The sequence below is a fragment of the Hyaena hyaena genome, unplaced genomic scaffold, assembly GCF_003009895.1.
Source record: "Hyaena hyaena isolate Hyena2069 unplaced genomic scaffold, ASM300989v1 scaffold_525, whole genome shotgun sequence".
NCBI lineage: Eukaryota > Metazoa > Chordata > Mammalia > Carnivora > Hyaenidae > Hyaena > Hyaena hyaena.
This window is the reverse complement of record NW_024081157.1, coordinates 291,453-303,418: the sequence shown is the minus strand read 5'-3', so window position 1 is coordinate 303,418 and position 11,966 is coordinate 291,453. Positions and strand designations below refer to the sequence as shown.

The 11,966-nt window shown below is 44.5% G+C and overlaps 1 protein-coding gene across 1 annotated transcript in view; it reads left to right on the top strand.

Annotated features, from left to right (window-relative positions):
* AXDND1 (axonemal dynein light chain domain containing 1) overlaps positions 1–11,067 on the top strand; it is a 94,082-nt gene extending 83,015 nt beyond the window's left edge. Inside the window, exons 22-26 of the mRNA XM_039255408.1 lie at positions 299–400; positions 6,383–6,465; positions 7,299–7,463; positions 7,524–7,600; positions 10,856–11,067. Of these exons, the coding sequence (XP_039111339.1) occupies positions 299–400; positions 6,383–6,465; positions 7,299–7,463; positions 7,524–7,600; positions 10,856–10,920 (492 nt within the window). The 3' untranslated portion in view covers positions 10,921–11,067. The remainder of the gene's footprint in view (positions 1–298; positions 401–6,382; positions 6,466–7,298; positions 7,464–7,523; positions 7,601–10,855) is intronic.
* The last annotated feature ends 899 nt before the right edge of the window (positions 11,068–11,966 follow it).

Below are 11,966 nucleotides of genomic sequence, written 5' to 3'. Positions count from 1 at the left end.
CAGAGAGAGAGGGAGACACAGACTCTGAAATAGGCTCCAGGCTCTGAGCTGGCAGTCAGCACAGAGCCCGACGCGGGGCTCGAACCCACGAACCGCGAGATCACGACCTAAGCGAAAGTTGGGCGCTTAACCGACTAAGCCACCCAGGCGCCCCCTTTGCTATAACTTAAAAAATGCTTGTTGAGTGACTAAAGCAAATCGAAAATTAAAATTCAGACATTCCTCCAGGCATCTTGCCCTGTCACTGTGTCCCACACCAGCTCACTAACGGGTCCTTCGTGTTTCTGTGCCCTAGAAGCCTTCAACATCCACAGAAGAAGAAAAACTCATTCGAAGAATTGAAGAAGATGAAAATGTTCATACCAAACCTCTATATGAAACAGATGTATTCTCTTCCTGGGTATGTATCTGAAACCCAAATCAGAGGTTCAAAACTAGAGGAAAAAGCTAAGAAATTTAACATTATGTAAAAAGGATACGGATCTGATATAACTTTTATCTCCAAGAGGATCAGGAGCTCCTACATAATCTGTTTTTCAGGTGTTTTTGTCCTCCCAGAATCATCCCTGGAAAACTCTTGGTTTTTACCTTAACTTTATAAAAACTTCTCATTCTCTTCTTTAAACCTCAGTTTGAAGATTTTTTTAAGATTTAACTATTTTTGAGAGATAAAGCACAAATGAGGAAGGGGCAGAGAGAGAGGGGGACAGAAAATCTGAAGCAGGCTCTGTGCTGACAGCGGAGAGCCTGACGTGGGGCTCAAACTCATGAGCCGTGACATCATGACCTGAGCTGAAGTAGGACACTCAACCGACTGAGCCACCCAGGTGCCCCTAAACTTCATTTCAAAATGAGCATTTCATTGCCTTCCTTAAGTTAACAATATCTTGGTCAAAATTTGACTTATATTTTCAGCATATTCATTCAGCAGATTCTATTCAGAACTGTGATTAACCATATACCTTCAACCACAAGAATTAATGGGAGACTGGAAACTTTTAGAAACTCAGAAAAATAGATTAAAAAAATTTTTTTTGATGTTTATTCATTTTTGAGAGAGAGAGACAGAGCGTGAGCAGGGGAGGGGCAGAGAGAGAGGGAGATGCAGAATCCAAAGCAGGCTCCAGGCTCTGAGCTGTCAGCACAGAACCCAATGTGGGCCTCCAGCTCACAAACTGTGAAATCATGACCTGAGCCGAAGTCAGACTCTTAACTGACTTAGCCTCCCAGGCACCCCAGGAAAATAGTTTTAAGATTCCTCCACAGAAAGTTCTAGGACCGTGGTAGACATAAGTCAGTTCTAGACTGGCATGTCTCTGTGTACAGGATGTCATGCCTTCATCCCATTAATCCCCCAAAATGGTATGTAGTATTTTGTGTGTATGTCTGTACCATGTGCCTTCCTGGGGTGGGGGTAGGGGGTTGCCAGAAATCCATAGATCGAATCCGTTTCTCAGCCCAACAGTTACGAACTGTTTCGCTGTCAGAGGTCCATCCGAGCAGGTGAAGGTGTGTGCAGTGGGGCTGCGGTGAGGGTAGGGCCTGGCCAAGCAGCTGGATGACTAAGGCAGAGGTGTGGCCGATTGCAGGGGTGTATGTCCAGGGAGGCTGTGGGAAGTAGGTTCCAAATCTTGTAAGAAGAACTGGGAGAAATCACATGGAGAGTCAGTCAGGAGTCGTGTGTCATAAGACCCATACTGAAAAGGGACGTAAAGGGTACCGCTGTGTCATCTCCTAACCTCACCAATCCCACGCAGGGCCTTCCTGCCTCAGATTGTCTCCCCTGCTGTGCCGTCCAGGCTAGGAGTCAGGGTCAAGTCTCCCGGATCCCCAAACCAGGCAGGAAAACAGCCTGTGTAGCCTGGGGCAAAACCGCGGGCGCAGAGCTTGTCTTTGGTGGTAGGGGCCCGGCCCCAGGATCCCACCTTTCCATCTGGCACGGCGTGGCGCCGTGTGACTGGCTCACCTGGGACCATGTGGCCCCGAAAGTCTACCTCTAGGCTCCGGAAGGTTGCTGATGCTGCTTCTGTAGACCACCGAAGATCGAACCATTTGCGTGCTCATGGACTATAAGGTCTGGGGAATGGAGCAAAATGTCAGGCGGCTGTATAATTACTTGCAAATTCCTGGAGGTAAAGACGAATTCATTCATCCTATGCGGTGGTGGCTGGAACACTCACAGGCAGAAAGGGGTCGCCAGGGGCTCACACAGAAGAGACTCATCGTGCTTGGTCAGCACAGACAAGGTTGATATTTGGGTATGGGGCTACCCAGAGAATGAAGATTCCTTCAACTGGCGTGTGAGGTCAGGCATCCGGGGCAGGAGGTGGAGCTGGGGGAAGGACCATCTTGGACTGCGCTGCAGGCCAGGTGAGCAGGCGGGGTCTGGGCTCCTTGCACCTGTCAGTCACAAAAGTACCAGCGCTCCCTCAGGGCGCTTTAGGGTTCCAAAACTTCTATTGTAAGTTTTTCTTTTGCTTTTGTTTGCTTGCTTATTCATTTATTTTTTTTTCAGACAGTCTCTGAACCTAAGAACATAAATAACCATTTGTAGGGATGCAGGTTCAAGGCGCCAGACCTATCAGGCAGCTGCACTCTCTCTTGCTGGTCTAAAAACAGGACTCCCAGGAGGCAGTACATTTGATTAGCACTGGGGAAGGCAAGAGAAAAAGATGGGATCGGGGAGCAGAAAGCTGGGGTGCACAGGTATATCCTGTCACATCCCTGGGTGCTGAGTTGTAGAACTGGAGAGCTCCAAGAGATCGAGGAGCCCCAGCTTTCTAGTGACAAATAGCTCCAGACCCTTGGGAAGCTAGTGACCTAAGCATGGAGAATTCCAGTTACTCTTAGTATGCCCTCCTGCACATGGCTCAGGTATGGGATTATCTGAGGGTTGAGATATGAGTGATATCTCAACAGGAGTGGTGATAAGTCACCACCAGCCTGGGGAGGCTAGTAGCTTGGCCTGCTAACCAGGGCCTCATTCATACCGTTCGCTGATGCCCTAGTGTCTACTGGAACAGGCTGGACCCTCTGTTGTTCAAAACGCTCCTCAGCCAGGAGTTAGGGCTTTGCGGGAATTCCCAGGATTGTACTCCGAGCAGGCCCTGTGTACATAATGTGGCCAGCGCTGCCCGAACCAGGCACACCTAGTCTGTCACTGTGCCTGAGTCGCTGGTGAGACAAGTGATCCCTGCAGGCAGCGCTGGCTTTGCCGCCGTCCTTCCCGGGAGGAGGCCACTTTGCTTTCAGAGGCAGCCCAGGTCGGTCAGTTCTGGTTACTCGGCGCCCCGCACCCCTTGTGTGCCTCTCTGAGTCACAGTCATCCCAGCCTTGTTCCTGTACTACCAGCAGCCGGAATTCTGTAACATCCCAACTGGCTGGTGGAGAGACGGGATGACTAAATCCGGCAAGTTCTCCCCGAGGCAACCCCCCCCCCAAACCGTGCTGCTTGACCACACGCGCAGGGCTGGCTACAGCTCAGCTCCCCAACAAGCAAGATCCCAGAAGCAGTCTCTTTCAGGCTCGCCTTCACACCACAGATTCTGGGTGTGCATAAAGGGTTAGAAGTTTACGAGGACAATGAGAGGTTTTGCTGGGTCACCTGTGAACGCCTGCGGAAGGGTGAGCAGGAGCCAGATTTGGGGAGACCAGCAGAATTTTTAGCATAAGATTAGATGTTCTGCCCTTACTTCGCCATTGGCCTGAAGGTGGCCCTTAGAAGTCTGTTTCCCTCTCACAGTACCATGTATGCCAGAGCAGTGACTGATTTACCTATTTTATAGCAGCAACAGGGAAGGGCCCTTGGATTGGTGGTTCTAGAAAATACGTCCAAGCCTGATAGGGCAATGTGCCAGTGCTGGGAGTTGGATCCCAAAGAAGTAGGCCTGGAGCCAGATCCTCCCTGAGATAGTGTCAAACTAGAGATATTGTCCAACCCAAAGCCCATTAGTAGAGTCAAACCTGAGGGAGACCAAGTCAAAAAGGCCAAAGACGGAATTGGAGTCAGAGGCTAAGTGCAAAGCTCCAGCAGATTGGCACAAATAAGGAAGGTGCGATCCAATCACTTCTGAGAGCCATGGGGCCCATGTTTGTCTCTATTTTACGGGGTAACAGACCACAGAAGCCAGAGGAAGCCTAGGAAAACTAGGAGAGGGCCTAACGCAGTGGCTGTGATTAGCCTTGAGGTGTCTGTATCAGTATATGGGTGGTGGAGGGAGGCCGCCAGGCATGCAGAGAGGATGCCGTGGGAATTTCCTATGGAAGGCTTTGAAATGGACCACAGAACATTATCTGTGCTTGCCAGTGTCAAGGCAGAGGGACATTTTCCTTGAACGCTGTAACTAAATATACAGTAGACTCTTGAACAGCTAAGGGGTTAAGGACACTGACTCCCTGCACAGTTAAAAATCCATATGTAACTTCTGACTCTCCAAACACTTAACTCATAATAGCCTACTGTTGACTGGAAGCCTTACAGATAACACAGTCAACACGTATTTCATATATGACATGACTTACGTACTGTATTCTCACAATGAAGTCAGCTAGAGGAAAGAAAACATTATTAAGAAAATCATAAGGAAGAGAGAAGACATGTATAGTACTAGACTGTGACAGAAATCCATGTAAGAGTGGACACGCACAGTTGAAGCCTGTGTAGTTCAAGGGTCCACTGTGTATTTGTTGAATGTATGTGGAGAGTCTGAATGAAGGCTCAGGTGTACACAGAGTACTGGTTTACTTTGGTTTCTACCTAGAAAGTTGTTTCATACAGCTGTAAACTGTGTGGAATTCCAGTTCTAGAAGCCTCTGCTTTGAAGATCTTTCTTTTGGCCTCATAGAATGAATAAGTTAGTGGCATGTGCTGTATGGGCACAGCCAAGTCACATGCTGCTAGTCCAAGCTGGACAATGATAGCATTTACTTTCCAAACAAACTACCCAAGAAAAGGGAGCAAAACAGAAAAAAAAGAATAGGTGACTGGGACAATAAGAAGAGAGTAAAAGGGCTAGAGTAACAGTGAAAATGTTTCACATAGTTTCTTTCCTCTGGTTTTCTTTCTTTTTTTTTTTTTTAATGTTTTATTTTATTTTTTGAGAGAGACAGAGCATGAGCAGGGGAGGGGCAGAGAGAGGGGGAGACACAGAATCTGAAGCAGGCTCCAGGCTCTGAGCTGTCAGCATAGAGCCTGCCTTGGGGCTCGAACTCACGAACCATGAGACCATGACCTGAGCCGAAACCACACACTCAACCGACTGAGCCACTCAGGTGCCCCATCCACTGGTTTTCTTTTAGGAAAAGCTAGCATAGTGCAATTGGCTGTGTGGGTGAGAACAAAGAGGCCCAGATGAGGTTTTTGCTTTAACCCCCTAGATCCTCTGTGTGGATGATGGCTCCCTACCGTCTTCAAGCTCCCTTTCCATCTATAATGTGGGACTTCCCTTTCACGCGCCTCAGGTTGGGAAAGAAGGATAAATGAAACTTTAACACAGTTTATGGGCAAAAAGGGGCAAAGTGGGTGGGAGATACAGGCTTCCCAGTTATGGAATGAATAAGTCACAGGGATGAAAGGTACAGCACACAGAATATAGCCAATGACATGTAATCCAGCTGTATGGTGACAGATGGTAGCTATGCTTGTGGTGAGCACAGCGTCGTGTACAGATTTGTCCCACCAGCATGCTGTACACCTGAAAGTAATGTAACATCGTGCATCAACTATCCTTCAGTTTTTAAAATGTACACTTCTGGGAAAGTGTCATGAGATTTATGTTTAAATATGCTTATCATTTTTGTTTTCTGAATACCTTTCTCTTATTTTGTTTCCTAGAATATTTGTAGAGTCAAGATAAATTAAAGAGGTGGGGTTTGTTTTTTTCTTTTCTTATTTTCACTGCCTTGATATTTATGGAGGAAGTTCCCTAAGGACCTTATGGAGTTTCCCTAAGGAAAGATCTGATTTGATATTGCAATGTTATGTGCTTAGTGAAGTACATTATTAAGAAAAACACAGTTAATTTCCTGTGTTGACAGTTAACTTGACTTCTTACAGAAACATGTTTAGCCTTCTCTTTGTTTTTAAACTTTTTCTTCTTTCCTTGTTTTTTTTTTTTATTGATATTGTTTTTCCCTGCTTCTTTACAATTCTAATCAAATGTATATCCACCTATAGCATGACTACTTTGGAAGCTAGTATGCTGTGTAGCCACAGGTAGTCCCTATTCTTTTTTGGTGTTAAGATTGTGCTTTATCATTTACTATGTAAGTATGGATACTAGAAAAAAATATTCTGGAAGGCTTGGTCCAAAACATCCTGAAGAAGTAGAATATTAACTGTTAGGACTCTCAGTTCATTCACACTGCTTATTTCCTTTGTCAGAGAGAATCAGCTAGTCAAGGTACATTGGCCCCAAAGTATCTTGAAGCAATGGCTATAATTGAACACACACAGGAGAAGCTAACGTAAGTATGAGACTCCACCATGGTAACAACAAAGATCACCGGCCAGGAGGTGTAGCTGAGAAATCCACACTTCTTGGCTTACCTTTGTTTCTTCTGCTCCCTTTATCCTCACTAGTAGGTTAGGTATCTCCAAGTCTGCTAGTGCCAACGAATGAGCCTGCTTTCCCAGGAACATCCATCCTCTTCCATAGTGGAGATGGAGGAAGTGAAAGTGTGTGTGGGTGTGTGGGGGCGGAATAGGGTGTTAGGAGTGTCTGTCCAGTATGTTTCTCAGCGATGAGCTAGAGACAGAACTGGGAGAAACTACTCTGTGCAAGAAAGAATGCTACACAACCCCATGAGTAGGAAGGGCAATACAGTTAAGATGGTCGTGAATGCCAAGAGAAGAGCAGAGCCATGTAGACATATAACATGCGCTCTAGGAAGTAAGAAGCGCATTTCAAATTGTTTTTCCTGATTGTAAGATCTGGTATTAGAGGTCCTGGAAAAGAAGAGACACTATTGATTTAGTATGTTGATTTCACATCAATGAAGAGAAGCCAAAACTAGCTACTGGAAAAAGGGGTTCCCTGGGTATTGATGGAGAAACCCAAATACCCAAAGTCAGATTCACTAAGAAATTATAAATATGTTACATTCTTAAATCACAGCATGACTGCCACCCTGACATCACCATCCAGAGTTCTGGGACCCCAGTTCTGGGCTTCTTTGTACCTTACAGATACACATATCTGATTCTACTGCCTCTTCTACATTATGCGTTCCTATACATGAAAAATACTTTTTCAAACCTTTCCATTTTGTTGTGTTTCTCTGTACTTTGTCCACATCAGAGAGGTTGAAAGCAGAGCCAGACAAGCAGAGGAGAAGTTTGAGGCGGTAAATGAGAAATTTCATTATACCCTTATAAGAAATAAAGAACTGGAGAGAGAAGTAGAGAGTTTGATGTGGTCTCGAGAGAAGGAGACTGAAAGAGGAAAAGAAGAAAATGAAAGAGAGCAAGGAGGAGGAAGAGGAGGAGGAGGTGGAGGAGGAGGAGGAGGAGGAGGAGGGGGAAGAAAAGAAGAAGAAGAAGAAGAAGAGGAAGAAGAAGAAATCAAGCCAGTAGACCAGTCCTCAAAGTCTCTAAAGAAAGGTGAGGCTTGCTTTCTCATTTTACTTTAAGCTTGTATTTATGAAACAAAACTTGTTTGGGTCACAGATATCTTAGAAGAATATTAATATATTTATAATATATAATATTAAATAATAATAAATATTAAATATTAAATAATAAAAATATATATTATAAAATTATTATATATTATATATATATTATATATAATATATAATAATAAAATATTAATATATTTAGTGCTGGTTTACTGGCTCCTACTTTTCACAGGAATGTACATACAGTTTAACTATGTTACTATCTTATTTGGACAACTCCGAGTAAGAAAGAAAACAAAAAAGAAAACCAAATGAATAACAATTGTCAACTACTAAACTAACATGAGATACAATTTTTACTTCTAAAACTGACAAAGATTTTTGAAAACAAAAGAACATAATGCTGGTCAGAAGGGGCAAAGTAGTTCGTTTTACAGATAATACTCGTGAGTGGATAGACATAGAGCTCTTTGAGAAAATAATTTGCAAGTATGTATTGATATGCCTTAAAAACATGCGTATACTTTGGCCTTTGGCTGAGTAATTTTACCCTTGAGAATGTAGTCCAAGGAAGTAATCCTAAATACAGAAAAAAAGATTAATATACAAAGATGTTCAATGTATCATTGTATATAATAGAAGCAACCTACCTCCAATCATGGAGGAAAGGGTAAATAAATAGTGCTATATAAATATACTTGAATATTATACCACTATTAAAATGGTTTATAATAACATGGGGAATTTTTATATTTAAATATCAAATGTAAGGAAACAGGATATGACACACTTTTTTAAAGCATTATTTAACTCTTATTTAAAGCATTTTTTAACTCTTTTTTTTTAAAAAGACCAGAAGGAAATTGTATCCAAATATTGATAGACATTGTCTCTAGTTGCTGGAGGTTTACACAGAATTTTGAGTTTAGTTTTTGATACTTGTTGGATTTTCTGTGATGAAAACAATCACCTTTATTCTATGGGAAAAGGAATTTACTCTTTTTTTATTTTTTTTAATTTTTAAAAATGTTTTTATTTTTTTGAGAGACAGAGACAGAAAGCAAGCAGGGGAGGGGCAGAGAGAGAGGGAGACACAGAATCTGAAGCAGGCTCCAGGCTCTGAGCTGTCAGCACAGAGCCCAACATGGGGCTTGAACCCACGGACTGTGAGATCATGACCTGAGCTGAAGTTGGACACTTAACCAACTGAGCCACTGAGACACCCCTACTCTTTATTTTCTTATCTCTAATTAGTGCATCACCTGCTCTCGAGCAGGTCTCTGTATCCCCAAGGGAGGCTATTTTTTAATTTTTGTTTTCATCTTTGTGGTCTGATCCCAGGACAGCTCCTAGTATAAGGGATGGCACGGGAAAGATGGCTACTTTCTGTTTTTCATGGTCACCCCTACCTTCACCTACGCCCTCAGCAAAAGCAGTAGGTTAGCCCATGCCCTCCAGTCTCCCGCCTGGGTATGGTGTACTTGTACTGTCACCAGACTGAGCTCATTTTCTCTCTTTCCGTTAACTCCCAACGAGTAAAACGCCAATTATTCCAAGTGTGACAATCCTTTAGCTTTACATTTGACTACATGTGAGATAGTTTTCTGGATTAAAAATTTTTCATTTTACAGTGTGTAATTTTATCCTGAGACTTTGCAAACTAGACTTTTTCCAGATTTCAGAAAAATAAATAGGCAAACCATGCCAAAGGCCTTCGTGTTAACCTGGAGAAGTTAGCTCACTGTGGAATGAGTGACTTTGTTTTTCTCGATTTCCATAAAGATCTTGGGGATGAGGTTAAATCCAGGATAAAAAAAAAAAGCATTAATTTTAAGTAGAAGATAACTATACACAGTGTGTCCCCAACCTATAAACAATTACCTACACAAACATAGCCACCCTGCCCCTCCTTCCAGATACCCCGTCAGAGTCATTGTCGGGGGGGCTCAAAAGCAGAGCATGAGAAGCGTTGCAAAGCTTAGGGGAGTTGGCTCTTAAGCCAGGAAGTCCACATGCCATGCAGGAGACCCAAAAACTTCCCCAGGAAATCCATAAATTGGACATTCCTTAGGGTTAGCAGGCAGCTCCTTTGAAAAATGCAATGAGGGGGCGCCAGGGTGGCTCAGTTGGTTGAGTGTCCAACTTTGGCTCAGGTCATGGTCTCACTGTTCATGAGTTTGAGCTCCACGTCAGACTCTGGGCTGACAGCTCAGAGCCTGGAGCCTGCTTTGGATTCTGTGTCTCCCTCTCTCTATGCCCCTCCCCCACTCATGCTCTGTCTCTCTCTCTCGCAAAAATAAATAAAAACATTAAAAAAATTTTTTTGAAATGCAATGAGAGCATTGTAAGACTCATATGGCTTAAACAGTGTCATATTTGTGTGTTAGATAGAGCATGAGATCATGCCCCCCATCCCCCCAGAGATGTGCAGTGAGGGGATAGCTGCTTACGTTTGGTAAAGGAAGGAGGGTCATGCGTGCTAGGTATAGGGAAGATCTGGACGGAGTAGGAGACATGTTTATTTTTGTTTTATGTCAGTATTTACCATAACTAGCAAATCATTGTGCTCTGAGCTGTGAATGAAGACAGGAATCGAGAGGGAAGTTTACAAAGATGAATGGTGGCTTAGACTCTGATCTCCGGGAGGCCAGCCTCACTTAGGAGCTGGGAGCGGGGAGCAGGGAGATACACCAAGAGCAAGATGAGGGCTTGAACAAGATGACCAAATGTGGGATGAGGTGGCGGCAGCCAGTCAGCAGGATTCCAAGGGAGCAGCCTGGTGTCACCTAGCGGTCAGGGAGAGCCGCCCTGAGGGCAGGAGGCCCCCTGCTCCGTCCTGAGGGCAGGGCTGGAGGCCGGGGCGAGGGACCGGGAGGCAGAGGTGAAGGAACGGATGTGGGAGGATTCTGGATACTAGCTCCAGTTGGATTTTTTTCCTGCCAATCTTGGAATAAGTATAGGAAGGAGGGAGGAAATGTTTTTCCTGTTTCTCCACTCTCCCTGACCTCTTTTCCAGTACCCAGAACTCAGGTAACTAGCTGACTACACTTTAACTTTGGGAAAACGAGTTCTGAATCCCAGTAACCAACTTAGGGTCAAATTTGGGCACATTGCCTGATTGTAGCTTGGGAGTCACTCAGGCAAAATGGAAGTTTTTAAACGCTTTGTAAAGTTAAAAGTCCTTAGTTAAATATTAGATGTCGTTACTACACTACACTAATTGTTTTTGTCTTTTCAGATGTGCAGCGCAACCCTAAATCCAGAACCCGGACTAAACCCAATAGTAAGACCAAACCCAAGTAGCATCCTTAGGGTGCTGGGCTTCCGCATGGCTCCCCCCACCGCTGCCTATGTGCTACTGAGCTGACACTTCATGCTGCTCCATCCGGGGAGGTGGGGGGGCTCCCTGTGCTGCAGCTACTAGAGAAGCCATGAATAGTTTTTTGTTTTTTAAAGTCATAGCCATGGCTTAGGGAGTAAATGGGTTAGCTTATTTCCCAGATTAAAACTAACTTGTGCCAAAGTTTGCTAGCCTCTTCGATTGATTTCCTAACACAGGTCCGTGAAAAGTATCAGTGACTGTCAAGAAAATAATGCTTTTTGAAGACTCTGAACTCTGCAAAGAAGAGTGGCAAGTAAAAAGCATTATTTTTTCAAGTTAAAAGAGGGGAGCCTGATAAGGCTTTTGGGCTTCTGCAGCATTTTCAGGTTTCTCACAATTTGAGGCATTCTTATGATTTATTTGATTTTCACAATAAGCCTACAGAGTAGGTTGGGGAGATACTGTTATCCCCATGTCTCAGAAGATGAAATTGAGGCCCCAAAGGGTTATGCGACTCCCCAGGGTCACAGAACTGTTCAGTGTCAGAGGCCCCAGCTTACTGGTCCTGTGTCCGGATGTTTGACACTGGTGATGGAACACCAGGCCATTGCCCAGGTGGTTTCCTTCACAAGGGGAGGACGGAAGGCCATTACTGAAATTTAAGAATGTTGCAGAAGATTCACCCAGAATTTCCATCTTTCGCTTCAGTCGCCTCATGTATCTGCTCTGTTCAGGACTCTGTATCCACCTAGGCACTAGAGATGGACTAACTTGCAAAAATAAGCTGCAAGTGACAAATGGACATTCTGGGCAGTCACTCAGCAAGGACTCCCTCCCTCCTCACTGCTCCTGGTACACTTGCACTTGCTCTGACCTCTGGCTCCGAACACCTGTGCTGAGATTTCTGCCCCTGCTTTGCCTCTGCATGTCGGGTGTTCCTTTGGATTCATCTCCTGGAATTTTAGACCTTTGCCTGTTCCTTAAGCCTCAGGAACCCTGTGACTCAGAGTGCCAGCCTTTGTCAGCC